The 18,938-nt window shown below is 34.1% G+C and overlaps 2 protein-coding genes across 2 annotated transcripts; one reads left to right on the plus strand and one right to left on the minus strand.

Moving 5' to 3' along the window:
* Positions 1 to 6,746: 6,746 nt before the first annotated feature.
* On the minus strand, positions 6,747 to 8,336 carry LOC113695701 (uncharacterized). Its single transcript, XM_027214840.2, has 3 exons — positions 7,831 to 8,336; positions 7,349 to 7,496; positions 6,747 to 6,987 (listed from the first exon to the last, which is right to left on the minus strand). Exons 1-3 carry the CDS (start codon positions 8,215 to 8,217, stop codon positions 6,752 to 6,754), a joined length of 771 nt encoding a protein of 256 aa, XP_027070641.1. The 5' UTR covers positions 8,218 to 8,336; the 3' UTR covers positions 6,747 to 6,751.
* A 717-nt stretch (positions 8,337 to 9,053) lies between these two features.
* LOC113694973 (protein PLANT CADMIUM RESISTANCE 10-like) lies at positions 9,054 to 17,665 on the plus strand. The gene is made up of 5 exons (XM_027213916.2): positions 9,054 to 9,425; positions 9,813 to 10,039; positions 11,998 to 12,224; positions 16,973 to 17,161; positions 17,267 to 17,665. Exons 2-4 carry the CDS (start codon positions 9,832 to 9,834, stop codon positions 17,135 to 17,137), a joined length of 600 nt encoding a protein of 199 aa, XP_027069717.1. The 5' UTR covers positions 9,054 to 9,425; positions 9,813 to 9,831; the 3' UTR covers positions 17,138 to 17,161; positions 17,267 to 17,665.
* Positions 17,666 to 18,938: the final 1,273 nt, after the last annotated feature.

Consider the following 18,938-nt stretch of genomic DNA (forward strand, 5'->3'; position numbering starts at 1 on the left):
TTCTTTTCCCTTGTTTTTTTGGTCAACATTTTCGGCCAACCTAAGCTGAGTATAGGGCTGATATTTTGCACTAATATCAATGAGGTTTTATGGTAGGAATGTAGTGGTCAAGTGGTGTGTTCAATCGGTAGTGAACGATACCCGTCGGTTCGAGCCGATTTTCCTTAAATCGCGTATACTAGGGTTTTAACTTATAATTCACTAACTTATTATTATCACTTCTAATCATACACTTAATATCATCTAAAATTTACTCTTAATCACCAATTTTGATCCCCATTCCGTACCGGATAGTCACACTACAGATAGGCGTAAAATCTTAATTCGCGCTAACTTGAAAACGAAAGGGAAAATCCTTAATTCTATGTTCATTTGCACTTATTGTGGGGTGATTGAGTAGTAAGGCTAGTCTAAAGTAATAAAGTTCAAATAAAAGGGAATTTTAAAAAAAATATAGGGGATTTTACCAGTCCTCACAATTTAGACCTGAATTCCATCCATAAACCAAACTCAAAATAGTTTACCAACTCCAATCTTAAAGTTGGAAAGGAAAGTAAGAACGGTTCTAGGAAAACAAAATTTTTTCAGTTTTGCATGGTGCTATTTGAAAAATCATAACTCAAGCTTCCGAAGTCTAAAATTTATAAATTTTATACCGTCCAAAAATAGATTCAAAGTACAATTTCCCAGAAGACATATTTGTAAGATTCTATTTACAAGTCAGTCAAATTCTAGTCTCAATATGCTGCTTCATCCAGTAGAAAGACAGAACAGGTATGGAAATTCAGTCAAATTTGAAAAATCACAGATATTCATAGGAACTGAGAAAAATTATGAAATTTTCATGGTTGAAAGTACTATGAATCTAGTTTCAAACGCAATAAACGGAACTTAATTCTGACTTTTCTACACCAAGATATAAAAGATTTTCCAAGACTGCTCAAGGTTCCCTACGAAAAATTTTCAGCAGCACCTCCCCTTGTTTTCTTTACTTTTCCATCCAAACTCAACACCAAATTTCATCTCAATTTAGCCTCAATCACAATCACCAGTCATAAGCTATCAATACACTTGTTTAAGGCTACAATACCATCCAAATATAGTAGATGTATAGCTCAAATACGAACCACAATAAAGTTGAAAATTGGAAACCCTAAGTAGAAAATTTCAACTACAAGCTGGAATTTTTCTTAAACAAGCCAAACTAACATATAAAAGCTGGATAATTGACATAGCAAAGCTACTAGATCATAGCCAAACTCAACTCATCATATCAAGGCTGAAAATTTGCACCAAAAGCTGAAATTTGCCAACCACAACTTAGACCATGAAGTTTTCCATATAAACTACCAAAATCCAACTCTAAAACCACTAGTATGCAAAGATTAAAAGTAAAAGAAGTTTCTTGTCTTAAATACCTTGGAACCCCAAGAAAAAATGGAAACCAAATGCTTCTCTTCCAAGAATCTCTCCACTAAAGCCTTTGATGTTCCTTGAATATCACTTTTTATGGTTTGGATTGTAAGCTTAGGATGAAATCTTGAAGACTCAAGCAAGGATTCAAGTTGGAATTCGAGTTTTCTTTCTCTCCTCTCTCTCAAGGAGGTTCAGCTATGGAGGGAAGAAAATGGAAAAGTGTTGGTCCAAATTTGTTTTCATTCAAGAGGTAAGAAAGTCTTTGGTCAAGATCAAAGATCTAAGAATTTCATGACAAGTGGTTAGCCAAGGTTAATCCTCATCTTGTTGTCTTCCAATCACTAAAGCATCTAACCAACCTCTAATTATTCCTTAGCACCTTATAAAATAATATCCCTTTATGCAAAACTCCTTTTAATCTTGAAAAATTTATCGCAATTACCGCATTAGCGGGTCCCACTTCCATAATGCACTTCAAACTTAACATGTGCTAACTTATACAAGAAAAATGATTTAAAAACTCGACTCACTTATAAAAATATCTAGAAAATTAAGGTAATAAAGTAAATTAAAGAAAATGTGTTCAAATAAATAAGATAAAATAAAGATATTTTTCGGGTCCTCACACATAACACTTTCGGCCCAAGCCAGAAAAACGAATCATCTTATTAACAAAAAAAAATGGTTTAACTCACTTGTTTTTATTAAATAAAAGCCAACAAAAGATGTTGGGTTTAAATATTAAAGTCTATATACAAACCCAAGCAAATAAAACTATTAGCCCATTAAATCAAACTCACTCACATGTTCCTAAAATTATCTTGATTAAATAATCTAAATCCAACAAATTTCAATCAAAGTCTCAATTATACTCCAGAAACCAGAATTAATTCACTGTCGATATGCATAAAACATATAAAAGGAATCAAGACTTGAAAAGTTAAAAAACGAATCATCCATTTTCACAAATTTTGGGCCTTAGTGTAATTATACCAAACTTGGGGGCAAAAATGCAAATATTCATTACCATCCTCCAAACTCATGCGAAATCAGCGAACTAATGAAGACTCTTAAGTGTTTAATCGGCCAAGAAAACATTCAAATGAAGCACCAAAAAAAAGACTATTCAATCTTGCATAAAGGGTAAAAACAAAATTTTTGACCAAAAAATAAACATAAAATCATGCAACCTCTGAACACCAACACAAGATTCAAACACCCAAATGCAAGATTCTGGAACCCAACACAAGCTTTTGTAATATGAATCTAAACTAACAAGATGCCCAAAAGAAGTAAAAAGTAAAAAATGAAAACATGCATGACAAAGGCAAGACTTTGAATCTCATGTCTAATGAATTTAAATGTAGATCTATAAGCTTGTATCCAAAGGAAACATGAGTAAAGGTTACCTTTGATGCTTGTCAAGCATGGCAAAGTCCCATGAAGTGTGCAAATTTCGAAAACGAAAGAATCTCAAACGGCTACTACTAGCGTCAAGAACTGCCAAAGTAGCAAATTCAAACTTGGATTTGAGGGTCTTGGAGCCGTTTTTCTTGAAACCACTCAACACAAAAGTTTCTCCACTACGATCGAAGAAGGTGGAAAAACAAAGAAATTGCCTCGAAGATCTCAGTTGAAGCTGGAAAGTAACGATGAATAGTGGCTGATAGCCCTGGACCTGATTTACAAAAAACATGGGCTAATGGGCTTCTTCCTTTTTTTTTTTTTTTTTTACTTCTTGTCCAAACTTTTGTTGGGTCTTGGCTTGGGCTTTTGGGGAGATTTTTTATTAGGTCTTGGGAAGATTTTTTATTGGGTTTAAAATAAAACAAAACCTATTATATTTTCACTTTCTTTCTCCTACAAAATAAAATAAAATGATTATTTAAACAATGATAAAGACACAATAAAAATTAACAAAATTTTTGGAAAAAATTTGGTGTCTACAGCCAGTGTATGCTTCATTTTACTCTATGTATCCATTTGTTCTCTTCTTATTCTTAATACACCATCTGTTGAATAAGTGCTGCTTGTGCGTAGTAAATGGTTATCCAACAGCTCGTAGCTTCATCAATGAAACTAGATTTAATCCAAAATCTAATTGATTATGTTTTCTTTTATCAGATTTTTTCTTCAACTACTCCCAACACATTGGCAAGCTAACTTTACACTACCTCTTTTTGCTACTATTGCTCCATTTCTTTTAACCGAATCTATTTTTTACTTCTACGATCTAATTTTCATTAATCATTATAAAAAATTCCAAGGTTTGTCGATCACTACGTCAATGGTGACGTGACTCCAACTCTTCTCATCAGGATAGGAAACAAAGCTACCGAAATTGTTGTTAAAGGGAAAAAGCTCAAAAAAAAAAAAAATTGGAGAAGTTTCATCCTCGAGCATGGACTGCAACATAATGAAATCATTGTATTTATTACCGAATCAAAGACAACCTTTACGGTTTTAATCTTTGATGATAACAGAGTCGAGAAAATATTTTTGTGGTATTACACCTTTCATGTTTCTTCTGATGGTTAGAGTTCTAATCAACTCATGTAGCCTGTATTTGTTATACACTAGTGCAGTATTTCATGATGCTAAATCAAGCGCCTATGTTCCAAAATATACTAAATTTGCAAATTGCTAGAGGAAACCAGGGATATCCAACTTGCTGCCTATCTTCTCATTCGTTCTATTTTGCTAACAAATATACTAGCCATATTTCTCCTTTTTTGTGTACTTTGCTTCTAGTACCTATAAAGATGAAACATTTTGATTATCTTCATTATTTTTTATCCTGAACCATTTCCTATCTAATTTTTCCTACTTTATATTATGCTGAGACTTTTAGCTATGCACATTTCCTTGCTACTTCGATTATTTTAATTGCTCAGCAAAATTCTAAGCACATAATCGCATATTCAAGTTATTATATTCAACTATAGCACATACCATATCTATTTAAATGTCTGGGCACATGTGAAATCCACACTATGCATTTGCATGGTGTTCCCCTCCTAATATAGATGAAATCCATGATCGTATTTCATCATTTGTATAGAAGATGAAACCCATGGTCGTATGGGCTACACACCACTTCAACAGGGATGATTTTGACTTGTTGATATATCCCATATTTCTCAAAATATTTTAGGTGAAATAGGATTTTGAAAAAGTTTAGGAACTTCTAGCATACTTTACCCATAATCTAAAATTTTAGATTACTTTTAGTTTAAAATTTTAGGCACAATACGTTCTTCATGAGTGCGATAGTTTTTCTATTAGGGCAGGGAGTCATGAATCTTGTAACGGCTTCATAGCCTCTTTTATGTGCTTGCATACGTTCCATACAACTTATATTAAAAAAAAAAAATTTAGACGCAATACAATATGATCGTAAAAAACACTCAAGCAATTGAGTGAGTTTTCTTTGGTCCAAACAACCCAATGTTACCATTAAATATTTAGATTGAGGAATTTGATGAAAGATTTGAAATCCTCCTAAATCCCTAGATTAGTTAGGAGGTATTTAGATTTGTAAATCATAATTTATTCTAGTGTCTAAAGTGTATTCAGACAATTGGTAAATTATGAATCTATATATCTATTGAGCAATCCAAATAACTAAAGCAATTAAGAGGTTGAATTCAAAATTTTCGTCAAATTTCTCAATCTAAACGAAGTTTCAAATATTTAAGAAATGCATATTCTTTAAACAATGATGGGGCATAACAAACCATCAGACCATGCCCACCCACCTTGGCCATCAACCTTGTTATCACACCTTTATTCGTTCTAAGAATTCTCTTGGGAATCAATCTGAGCAGATGTTTGCATGTTTAGCTGAAAAGAGCACTAAGTAATTTTTTTTTTCCCATAAAATGCAGATTTCATTAACAAATTATTGGAAATCATCCAACATGGTTTGATTTACATCACTGTTCTAGTGGTAGGTTAAATATGCACTATAAATTACATATTTACAATTTAACAAATACAATAGATCCAAAATATTCTGAATAGATCTGAAAAATACAAGAAATATCTAGATTGTTTTGTAATACTCCCTTCTATACATGTTGCAATCCACAAATCTACTGATCAGCGGTTTTAAACTCCAATAGTGATGATAAGATCTATCAAAACAGATCCAAGATACAAAAAAATGTTAGATCTGACAATTAGATCCAACATAAATTTAGATCTAACAACAAAAAAAAAGTAAAAAATACAAAAATCTCCATAAGAATCCCTAGGAGAATAGAAAATTCTCACTAAAAATTCTAATATGTGGTTTTAAACTCCAATAGTGATGATAAGATCTATCGAAACAGATCCAAGATCCAAAAAAAATTTAGATCTTCCAACATAAATTTAGATCTAACAACAAAAAAAGTAAAAAAAATACAAAAAACTCCATAAGAATCCCTAGGAGAATAGAAAATTCTCACTAGAAATTCTTCGGAGAAATGGAAAACTCTCACTAAGAAAAATTAGAAGAAACTTTATTAGAGAAAAACAAACAAAAAGAAGCGAGATTCATGGGAGGGTGACCATGGTGTAGTCTCCATCCCTAAGAGAGAGAAGAGAAGAGGTGGAGAGAATTGAGAACAAGAGTTACTAAGTAATATATTTCATTATTGTGATTTACTACAAAAATTAATTATAAGTTGAAGACAAATAAAAAGAAAATTAGATATGCGAAATTTTTTGTAGCATTTTAACCCAAAAAAAAAAAAAAATGGCTGAAGACCAAAGAAATTAGACATCAGAAGAAGAGAGGCCACGCATTAAACACAATGAAAGCCTTTTCCTGATGAAATTGGGTTGTGCAAAAAAATCGTAAACCAGAAAAGAAGGCACTTAATCTTTTTAGCTATTTCTCTTGGTGAAATTGGGCTGTGCTAAAATTCTAAACCGAGTTGGTCAGTATATTAAACTTTAAACCAAAAGAAATTCTAAAATTTTAACTTACGAGTAAAGTAGGTCAGAGGTTACCAAATTATTACAAAATAAAATTAGTATTATTGTATACACGCTGAATTGGCACTTAAGAATTACACATGGTATATAAATGCCTCATGGAAAGAAAATGATTTTAGCTCATCCTGATTGTAAATAGCTGCTATGACTTACAGGGAGGGTTGAGTTGGGTTGGGTTAAATGATAAAATGTGAGAGATTATAAACAAGAGATCTTAAATTCAAAATTTCCCTGCTTAAAAAAAAAAAAAAAAAAAAAAAAAAGGCGCTGCTGTGACTTGCCATATGAAAGTAAATGATGTAAACCTCATATCACTTTGTGAAACCAGGAGATAAACATATAACTAATTTGGCTAATAATTGGTGTCTAAGTTCATAAGATCATCTTCTGATGCCTGCAGAATTGGAAGTCTTATTCGAATTTGACCATTAAAACCACGATTCCGCTCTGGGCAGAAAACAATGTAGTTGGAGTTGTCTAATTGGTTAGTGCTTTGCACACGATAGAGGGGCTGACCAGCTGCATAACCACCAAGAAGCTGGTATGATCTTTCCGATTGATCCATTGTAATGCATAAATCCTCAGTACCTACAAACATATCCCAATTAGGTAGATGAAAATTTAGGGACATCTACCCAAAAGGAATAAGGAAATTGAACAAAAAATTTTTTCTATACATAAAGATTATTTGGTTATCGGCAGCAATTTACATTAAATCTAAAACATAGGAATGTGTACAGTAGAACGTTGTGAATAAATGAGGTACATAACATAATGGAAGGGACTTCTGTCTAGTGTTAAAAAAAAAATACTATACTTCAATTAGTGTTATTTTTTGTTATTATAAGTCAATGAATATCGTCAAATTTGAAAAATAAAAAGGACGTATTTACAAAGAAAAAAAATAAAGGGAGAAAAACATAGCTTTCAATTTTTGGATTAGACTTACAGGCAGCGAGCTCTAACTGAGTTTGGTAGATAAAATCCAATACTCCAGATATGTCTTTCTCAAACATATCAAACGGTCCATCCTCGAAGTTCATTTTTCTCAGCTTACACAGTCCCTCTCCCAACTCCATCATAGCTCCCCTGTGGTTCTAAGAAAGGAAAAAAAAAAATTTGTTTGAGTAATTTATTAAATGAAGAAATTTGCATTACCTTAAAGTATTGTATTTAATATCTCATTTGTACTTTCCTACCATTCAATTTGAGAAGAAGTACATAACAAAATGACAAACAAATACTATTAGAATAAGTTGAACTCAGCAAATTGTACATTAGAGTCAATCTTAACTGCCGAATTCCACAGATGTCAAAATAGTAGTCATTTTTTTTCTTAATAATACCATATTTGTAGTAATCATCACAATTTATTGTGTTGATTTCTCATTTAAGAACATACAGAGTGTAGCAATAATTGTTAAATATTACCTGATTAAAAAGATGATGGAAACCTACGGCACATTGCAAAATGCCATGCACAAGAGTTCTGGTGGGCTCTTGGGACTTGTTCCAAAGGGATTCAAGAACGTCATGGCATCTATAATATTCCCTCTTGTTGAAGAGCTCAACTGCTTCTTGAAAGCTACAACAATCAACATCTTCTTCTTCTTCAGTGGTAAATCTTCCCCAAGATGAATACCGATAAGATGCAGTTTTGTGATGTGAAAACAGCATATTTTCATGCTGACAATTAGTAGTAACTTTTTTGTTGAAAAATGAAGTACTGGGATTAGGGCAAAGAGTTGGCTTGGTTGGTGATGAAAAGGAGGAGGAAGGACTAGTGAATGATGGTAGAGAGGTTGAAAGAATTGCCATTTGCTATTGGCTATTGTGGCTGAGGAGGAGCAATTCTTACTCCTTTTCTTTGATTTGTTTCTATGGGTTTTGCATTGCCTTGAATGAGTTCTGGTGGTGGAGATTCCAGCTGGGCTGGCCTAAGATATTTCTGAAATGTTGTAATTTAGTTAGTCATTTCTAGTTTTTTGGTCTTTGGAAAAAACACACTTATAGTCCTTCACGTCTGAGATTTCTACGTTTTTTGTCTTGCATGTTTTATACATTGGATACTTTGATCCCTAACATTTTCAAAAGCATAGCATTTCAGTCTTAAACTCATTTCCTTTATTGTACTTGCACATTATTCGACAAATATTTCAGGGTAAAGAGGGAAATACAATAAGGATGATATTTTTGGTTCACTTTTTAATTCTATCGTTAAATATTAATCATGCGATGTCAGTGAGTGCTTTTTTTTTTTTTGGATACAAGGCTCTAATAAATTGTCTAATTATATACACATTAAAGTTAAACCGACAAATGTAACACTATTGTCAGTACTATTGAGTTATTATATTCTTAAAATTTTTTCACAATCCAATGAAAGTATCTTGACCGATCTCTAATACTCAAAATTTGGAATTTTTCCAAATTTCAAGTTCCAATCTCTGACACTCAAAATTCAAATGGGAGGATCAATAGTTTCTTTTTTCTTTTGGGTAATAAATGTTTGACAATTGTTAAGTAACCCATCTTATACTTTTTAAGCGAAAAATGGTGAGTCTTGATTATCAAAGAAAATAAGGAACTGAAATTCATCACATCTTGAAAATGAGGGACTAAAATTGGTAATCTCACAGCGTAAGGTGCCATCCTCCCTTTCAACTCTTACCTAATTGAAAATACATCTCCACACAAGTTCATCAACAGCCCCGCAAAAAAATAAAATAAAATCATAAACAACTCAAGCAAAAAAAAAAAAAAAGGGACTCTCCCATTTGCTATTTGCCATTTGCCATTTGCCATTTGCCATTTGCCAAAACGATTCGGTTCTGCTTTCTCTGTTTCCGTTTCGTCCGGTTAATAATCAACTACACATATATACTGAGGTGTTTTAGAGACTACTTTTTTCCCAGTTAATTCTATTTTGCCTTGAGCTTATGCTTTTATGAGGTTCAGGAGAAGGGTTGTTCTGGAATCGCCTCGAGATTGAATATCTAGGTTGGCTGAAAATGTACTAATTTCAGGTATTTATTCTATTTCCAATTCAAATTTTTCGTTTTATGTTGTATTCGGATTGGATTATTATAAGCGTTTGATCCCTCATGATCTTTTTGTATAATGGGTTTGGGTTTTTTTTTTTTGGATGTTATTCTTTGTGGTCGGTGAAAAAGAGTACCAAATCTTTTTACTGATTTTTTTTTTTAAAATTGTTGTTATGGGTATTAATTGAGTTAATTTTGAAGAAATTCTTGTTTTGACTGTCTGATTGTTGTTATAGTAATAAAATTATAGAAGAGCTTGCGCATTGTACAATTTTTGAGTTGTTTGTTGTGAAGGGCATTTTTAGTGCTTTCCATGTGATTATTATTATTATTATTGGTTAAGTTATGGATTGATTTGGTGGGCTTTAGTGGTGAGAAGGAAGTTGCAATGAAGGAAAAAAGAGGGAGTTATGTTCCACCAAGTTATATACCCCTGGAGCAGGTGGAGCGGTCAGATTCAGAAGCAGAGAAAGATGGAGATGAAGTGGTGGATGTTGGCGGCCCAAGTGAGACAACGAAAACTCAAAGTGAGAGTTCTGGCGTGCCACAGCAGTGGTCTTCTGGAATCTGTGCTTGTTGTGATGATCTGCAAAGCTGTAAGCAGATTTCTGCCTCCATTTTGGTCTCATATTGATTTTTCAGTAATTACCCCTCTCACAGACGGAAAAAAGAAAGAGATAAGGACAAGAGGGGAGGAAGATGCAATTGCTATGTTTGTTTGATATTTGTTAGGTTTTGACATGTATTTGTATGGTATTGGCTTGGGGAAGAGGTATTTCTTGTGATATAAGCTGTTCTATTTCTATTCCATGTTTCCTAAGAATGATGCATATTATCTGGATCTTTTTGCCTAAGATGTATGCTTCTCATGGTCCTAACATCACTGCCAGACGTGGAATTGTAATTCTTGTCATATCTGATTGAGGCACAAAGTATTTGGACAAACATTAGTATTGATCATTATGACTGGAAGTTTTTCCTTTGGCAGAAAGCTCTTTACCTAAAAGCCATGACAGGGGATAATATGCACCACTATTAGAAATAAATGTTTGCATTTTAGAAAGATGGAGGACCCAAAATTATATAAGAGTAAACTATTTATGGAGTCCTTCAACTATTTCAATTGTCTCAAATTGGTCCCTCATCTATTTCATCTCAAATTGGTGCCTTAACAATGAAAAGTGTTAGATTTTGATCCTTGGGTCTATTTCCACAGTTAGATCTGTCCAATTTTGCCCTTAGATGCATCAGTTGTAACGGTGGAGATTGACTGATGGATCAAAATTTGACGCTTTTTGTTGTTGAGGGACCATTTTGAGACTTGAAATAAATGAGGGGCCACTTTGAGACAATTGGAATAGTTTAAGGGCTCCCTAGATAGTTTAACCAAAGTATAAATTGGAGCGGTTCAAGATTTACATTTCTCTGGGATGAGGATTTGCTTGACAACTTGCCTTAGTTGGTGTGAAGTACTCAAATGTGGCTTATTCGACATTAACTGGCATATGGATGAGAAATCTGATTATGTTAGTGGTGAACAAGCACATCTTGAATATGGTTAATATGCACCGAGCTCAGCCAGTTAGTATATAGTCTTCTCAATCAGCCAATCATCTTTCAACTTTGAATCCTGCATACATTAGACAAAATCAAATGTGTAAGAAAATGATAATTAGCAAAACACATATATCTCCTTTCTTTTAGTATCTGATAACATAATTCATACGCATGTCTTAAGTAATATACTTGGCTTATTGTTCAAACCCCCTGGATTGATTTCTGCTCTCAGAGTTTTCATTGACGAGGCCCTAAACACTGCTAGTTGCGGTTATGATTCCTGTTGAGCACCTTTTGTTTACATAAAATATTATTTGTTCAGTAGTATGTTGCTTTTCTATAAAGAAGCTGAAAACAACAAAAAATTTTCTGTATTTCTGTATTGGAGATTACTGTGCATGCAATTTCACATCACTAGCAATGCTGTTCTTCAAATTTTCTGGAAGTTCAACGCAGCAGAGGAATCTAATTAGGGTTTGAGTTTTAGATTCCTCTATCACTGAACTGTGATTGAAGGTTTTGTGCAATTACATCGAGAAAATATGCAGTTACATGCTTTGTGTAAACCAGTCATTTAATAAGTGGACTGATCTGGGTTTTGGGCATTAAGTTTATCAGGATCAAGTTCAAAGGTTAATTTCCTTTTCAGATAAAAGTTTTTGCTAAATTCTGTTGACTGGAAAATTATCAGCTCATTTATAAGTTTAAATTATCAGGAAAAGTAGTGGTTCATTGATTTATACCCGTAAGAACTCTTTGTGAGCTATGAGTTTTGGCTACACATTTCACCTAAGCTTAAGCTATTAAATTGGAAACCAATGTATTCTCTTCTATGCTCAAAACCATTTTAACGTCAAATCTCGATATCATTATCTTGTGAGTGACTTGAGAGACGTGCCTTTTATTTAATTGACTCAGTCAAAATCAGACTCGTAGTATTTTGTTGGCTCTGATAATTGATCCTAATGAACTAATATCAAGTATTGTTTGTGGTCAGGTTTCATTGGGCTCGTTTGTCCTTGCTTTCTTTTTGGGAAGAATGCAGAGTTTTTGGGTTCAGGAACTTTTATGGGGTCGTGCATGACCCATTTTATCTTATGGGGTCTTGTCAATACTCTCTGTTGCTTTCTGACTGATGGTGTTCTTCTGGGTTTGCCTGGATGCTTTGTTTCTTGTTATGCATGTGGCTATCGGAGGACATTAAGGTCCAAATACAATCTGCAGGTATTGACGGTGTTGCTTCTGCTTTGTAATTATTTTCATTATAAATCTGCCATGCTTTGTAATTTTCCGCTGTTTATGTTTTAGATTGTATCATAACTTTATGTTCATGGAGTACCTTCCAAGTGATTTTTATTCCCAATTCCTCCCTCTGAACGAATAACAAGAGCAAGTTCAGAGTTTTAACTGCTAGTAAGCGTTCATTCTTTATGTGCTTGGTTCATCATTCACTTGATATTGTTAATTCATGACAGCTTCCCTGGACTAGAAATACAAGATCGATGAAGTAGTTAAGCAAGTATCAAGTACAATAAATGTTGGAACAGCTTTAGGAAGCAAGAACTGAAGCTTCCTTGGAATTGATCCTAATGATGGCAAAAAGCTCCACTTTCACTTGTACTAAGATGTTTTTGGGGTCAAAAGGAAGAATATTCTCAGTCCAAAATTCGAAAATCAATTTTTTTCTTCTAAGTTAAGGTTACTTTTGATACCTACCATTGGCATTTTATCATAAGCTTATTAAATTTGTTACAAATGATTCTAACTTTGCGCTGAAGATGGACAAAATAGTTTGATCTCCAAGAATTAATACTCTAGATATAGAAACTGGAGAATGCTCTGAATTTCTGTTCTTCTAAGTTAAAATTGCTTTTGATACATATTATTGGCGTTTTATCATAAGCTTATTAAATTTGTTATAAATGATTCTAACTTTGCTTTGAAGTTGGACACAATAGTTTGATCTCCAAGAATTAATACTTTACATATAGACTGGAGAATGCTCTGAATTTCATTGCGCTGTGATATAGCATTAAGGAATGATGTCATATAGGAAGTAACTGAGTTAAATTCAAGAAATACTGGGACCAGTTATGACAAACCAAGATTGAAAAGAACTTCAAAGCAGCTGATTTGAAGTTAAGGCTATATTTTTCCCCAAGAAAAAGACCATTGAAAGTTTTGGAATCTTTTACACACTACATGTTTGTTGTTCTCTTCATCACTAGTGTAGTTGTGGAGAGTTATTATGTTATGGCTTGTAGTGTGAGAAGAATAGTGCTGATGGTGGAAGTTTTGTACACTTGTCGAGGAAAATGCCACAGGAGAAATAGAATGGTTTGTACATTTGAATGGTTTGTACATTTAACATGTCAACGATTAACATGTCCTTGATTTGGAAAGGAAAACAACATTTTCCTGGCTTTGATATGTCTGTCATGACATGTATATTAGTAGATTAGTCAACTGAAGCCTATTCATCTGTACAATTCAATTCTAGAAAATTGATGTGGATGAACAGGGTAATAGCTCGTTGAAGTGTATTGATGGCACTCAACTTTTCGGGGGTGTACCATTTTGGTGATCAGAAGATAATTTATTGTTTGATTTTTCTGTGGATGATATACAATAGTTGTTGACCCAGTTTATGGACTTTGGGCTTGCCAAGATTTGTCTGTTGATCCTCTTGTTTTTTTTGCCAGATTAACTGTTTCTTTTTCCTGCTTTTATGTGATTTGAGAGCTTGTTTGTTGTATAGTAGTTCCTTGACCTTTAGTACTCATAGGTATGCCTGCAACTTAATAGTTATTGGAGTTGGTGCTGTACCAATGATGCTAATGGACTCTGTTAGACTCAAATTTTATCCTTTGCTGTCATGTGACGCCCTTTGATGCTCTTTCTCAAATTTTTTAAAGATGAAAGATGAAATTAGAACTCAAGCTTCTGTAAATCCTTGTCTGTTGAAGGCTGAATATATACTTTTTAACCTCCTCTCTACGAATTGTAAACTAGTATTCGGGGTGCGGAAATGATTTACGATCCTTGAGTAATCAGATAGACCTCAAGCACTCTGTAGTCAAGGCATGTCTTAGACCCAACATATGCAATATGTTGACACATGGTAGACTTAGGTGTTAATTGGAGGCATGGGCATTTAAATTGGTAATCTCCCTCTACAAGATCAAATAGCAAAAGTTTTATAATATGTAAGCATATCAATATGGACATCCAATCATACATGTGACCTGAGGAATTTTTATTCCAAAAGCGTGATATCAATCAGATCTAAGGACTGCTACATTGCGTAATTGCTGTTTTTGAGCATCATCACTAAAGCATTCAACTTGCAGATTATGTTTAGGCTACTTTGCAAATGCTTTAGTTTTCCAGGGGTCTTTAAAAGTGAACATTATGTCAGTATTTTTAGCTGGTGGATGTGTTAAAAAGTCATTAGCATCATTTTGGTGAAAAGCCTGTCCGACTGTCTTCCTTTGTTGATGATCAAACTTTCGGCTTCTATTCTAGGCAATAATATGAAAGCCTTAGGTTCTCTCTAGACAATTTGTGATCAGTTGTATGATTAGATATCCAATTGTACTCTCCCATTTAATATGCTGGGTGATTTAGGAATTCACTTGTTTTATTATGACTAGCAGGTCTGCTGTTGTCATAGCCATCCCAATCCCCATGTTTTCAGCCTCATATAAGCTTTATTATACCTGTTGAGTTATGGGTGGATAGCTTGATTGAGATACTTCCACCACCTGTCAATGGACATTCTGTTTTACCATCCTTTGCGTGCTGAATGCTTGGTTTGGTGTAATAGATGTAGGCCATAGATACCCAATGAGAAATGAACATAGCAGGCAAGTCATATATTAGAGCAGATTAAAGTATTGCATATGGTTATTAGACAATGTTGGAAGACCAATTTTTGGGGTTGCATTTTTGCATTGAAGATGTTACCTTAGGACCAGACGCACGCATTTTCATGTGGCATTATTTTCTGGGCGGTAGGGGATTGTGATCGACATCAAGATGCACATTACACTTAAATAATACATTCACATGCACTAGTTTTGAGCTTTTTGTGATTTTTGAACAAGCTTGTCTGCCAGTATAAGGTTACTTACCTGATAAAATACATGACTTATGAATCATCAGCTTTTTCATAAATTAGGTTTACAGGTTGATTTTGTCATTTTCAAGTCCAGTTAGCTGGTCTTACTGATATTCCTATGCCTGTGAATTTGACAAAGCTTGCTTTCCTGAAGCCTTGTTTTGATTTACTTTTAAATGTTGTACCAAGTGTACTATTGAGTTCTTGTTTCATTTGGCTGTTTAAATTTGTAACAAGTCTTAAAATGTCCTGAAGCCTTGTTTCGATTGACTACTTAAAGTTACCACTATCATGATCCTGTCAATGCTAAATATTCTTGGGAATTTCTGTCTGCCATGCCATCTGCCAAAGCGATGTAGTAGTGGGAAGCATGCTCCAATAACATTTGGTTTTAGAATTGTTACGTATAGAAAGTTTAGAATCTCGAAAATGGCATTTTAGAATCTGAGATAGAAGAGCAAGAGAAGGAGAAGAAGCTCTAGGAATTTCACCTACATTTCTCTAGGATTAACCACATAAGGTGAAGTCGCTTTCATTTCTCAAAGAAAGCAGAAGACAATAACCTAAACAATCCCTATCTCGTTGCTTCTCTATTACTGAGCTATTACAACTTGTATATGGAGAAAGGTTCTTGTAGGCTAATATTTCTTAAGGTGTAAGGATACATTTTAACTAAGCAAACCTGGCAACAGAGAAAGTTAAAAGCTTGAAAATGTATAAAGCCAACTTGGTTTGACAACATTAGGAGGCAGCTACCAGGTTTCACTGTCCAATGCATATTTTTGACTCCTAGAAACTCTGATATCCGAAATTACAAATTAATACAATAATACATTTAAATAAACATTAAACACATTGGTAGTAGCCGCTAACAAAATCCAGTTCCATGATTTGCTGGGATTTTCATAGCAAAAAGAAGTTTGTTGTGTTCTTATTTATCTTTGCTCTGCTTTTGGCATATTTGAAATTGGAAAAGGTGATGCTGAGAGATACCCCTTGAGACACGGCCTTTGCATGTTATTGCAACCAAAATATGCTTTCAATTTTTTGCAGCCTTTTAAAGAGTGTGTTGAAAACTGAAGCTAACAAGAATAGTCTTTTTTATTTTCCCACTTTTGTAGTTTGGAGTTTTAATAATTGCAATTTTGTTTGTCTATGAAAATGTGAATATAGGCCAGATATCTTCCTTAAGGCCTTGCCAGATTATTTTTGTTCTCTTAGTTGCATCTATTGTCTTTTAAGTATGATTTAGTTTGTAACATCACTTACTGTCTGTCTTGCAACTTGAATGTCTTCATGGGATCTAATATTCTGTTACCATCAGAAGTTGAAAAGGCATTAAGTAAAACTTTTAGATGCCATGATAACTCTTTAAACGTGTTAACCTGCATTTGGGTAAAGCTAGTAGTTGTGGATCAAGTTCTAAAATAGCAATATTCTTTAATATCTAACATTTTTTCTTATCAAAAGGCAATGTTTTCCTTGCTTTAGACAAAACAAGAAAAGATGAACTTGTTATTTAAGATTAGCAGAGTAACAATTTCAGTTTAGATATGTCAAGAGCTAGCATTACATCACATTCAACCAACATTGGAAATTGTTGGACTTCTTAGTGTGTTTCACTCTTAGATGTCTCTAGTTGCTTTGAGATGTGGGAAAAATATCTGATATTGGTGTTCTTGACTTTTAGTAGTCTCTGGTTCCTAAACAGAAAAGGCGGTAAGTCTATCCTTACCATGTTCTCTGATTGTCTAAGCTCCATGGGCTAGTTATTATACCTTTGATCGTAGCGATGTCTCTTCTTCGAGACCCTGATTCTGTGCTTTATAACATCCTTGAATGTTTGATGCAGGAAGCCCCCTGTGGAGACTTCATCACCCATTTTTTCTGCCACTTGTGTGCTATATGTCAGGAATACCGAGAGATAAGGGAAAGATCTGGTTGTGCAAATCCCACTGACTTAGGTTTAGTAGAAGTGACTGCCCCTGCACATCAAACGATGAATCAACAACCTTAAACTAATATTGTCTAGATACAGCTGGTGAGCATGTATCTGCAATGCATAGATACCTCTTTCCACAGCATGTTTTGCACTTTTTTTTTTTCTATTGTTGTGTTGTCTAAATTCTCGATGATCCTCCTGCAGGATAATTGTTATCCGGCTTTGTTTTGCTCTACAGATGTCACACATGTTCAGAGTATGTGTTCGCCGGATGGTATAAGATACATCTTTCAGTGAGAACCTTACTCTCCAAATTAGACGATCCAAACAACTAAGGGTGAAAGTTACCCCATAAAAAATAGAAAAATGAAAATGGGCATATGATGGTGTCTGTTCTTTATTTTTTTCAATTAAAAAAAAAAAGAGAGCTTAGTTGCAATACCTATGCAAAGAGGAAATTATACAACTGGTGAGAATGTATTGCAAAACCCTTTTGGAAAAGAAAGTTTGGTTTCCAACTTGGGATTCTGGAACTGATATGTTCCATATTCCCAGAATCTACGTTTATGTCACAATCTGAAGCTGCATAATAGTCTTGTGTGATTGTAAAATGGTATCAGTTCCTTTTGGCCAGTGCTTCTGTCAGCCCCACAAAGTAAGGCCATGACCATCCCCGTCACCCTCATCTTCATCGTGGATTATGCATTTGTGCTCTTGAGGGCAGCTGCCCACCTCTCACATTTCTGGATTTGTTTGTAAGAGTGTGTGTGTGTGTGTGTGTTTGTATGCGTTTTTTTTTTTTTTATTTTTTTGGTGGGAGGTTTAGGAACTTGGGATTACGGATTTGCATACCAAGTTGCAAAAGCAAGGCACAGAAATAGAAGTAGGAGTTGAAGCAAAGATAGCAGAATGGAGATCCATGATCATTGATGAATAAATTGTAGTATGAAAAGCAAAAACATAAGAGAAAAACTTCCAAAACTTTTTAGCTTGCCGGTTGTCACTACTTGACTCAAGATAGGTTATCAGAATAAGAATTTACCATATCATTTAATTGAGAAATAAAAAGGGTGCCTCTGAAAACAGGGTCTCATAGAATCTTAGCCAGCTTATATTACAAGCTTCCCAACAACTACAAGAGCATCTTCATACATGATGCGAACCTAACTGATGAGATCAAAAGTTTATGCCAACTTGAGTAATGCTATCAATTCACAAATATTGATCATTTTCACTTTCTTTTGTTATATACTTCTCACAAAATGAACTTTGAACAGTCTGATATGTATCTGGAGCTGCATATCATCACAATGTTTGGTGGTTGCTTCAAGCAGACTGATATATCTAATGCAATGTGTGTAAGTTGTAACTGTTTTCTTTTTTAATTCTTCAAATATGTATACACACACACACAAAACATCCATACATACATACACTTAGATAATGAGTTCAAGCGAACTAAAAACTGTCCACACATTGCATGAATTATTGCTTGAGGCACACACTCCTTAGATATTTGTTGAAATAAAACTACCAATTTAAAGTATTTTTATTTGGACGTTTTAGCCTTGGATGAGATGGTTAATTTTGCAAGTGGTTTTTTGTGGTAAATTATTTGGAGTAAAATTGGCATTAAAAGGAAGTGACAATAGAATCTGCACCATAACAATGCTCATGCTTTATGTATAGTATAGATATAGATTGTTGTAGCATTATAAAAAAGATTTGCCCAACCGTACCAAAAGAATGAGGTGGTACCCAAAGGCCTGAAAAGTCAGCTGCTAAGCAGTCTAGTGCTGGAGGAAGTCGATCTAAAGCACCAGTTAGGGTTTATGCATTAGGCTATCAACAGGTTTCCAACTCTGCTACGGCCGTT

Source organism: Coffea arabica, chromosome 6e (assembly GCF_036785885.1).
Source record: "Coffea arabica cultivar ET-39 chromosome 6e, Coffea Arabica ET-39 HiFi, whole genome shotgun sequence".
Taxonomy (NCBI): domain Eukaryota; kingdom Viridiplantae; phylum Streptophyta; class Magnoliopsida; order Gentianales; family Rubiaceae; genus Coffea; species Coffea arabica.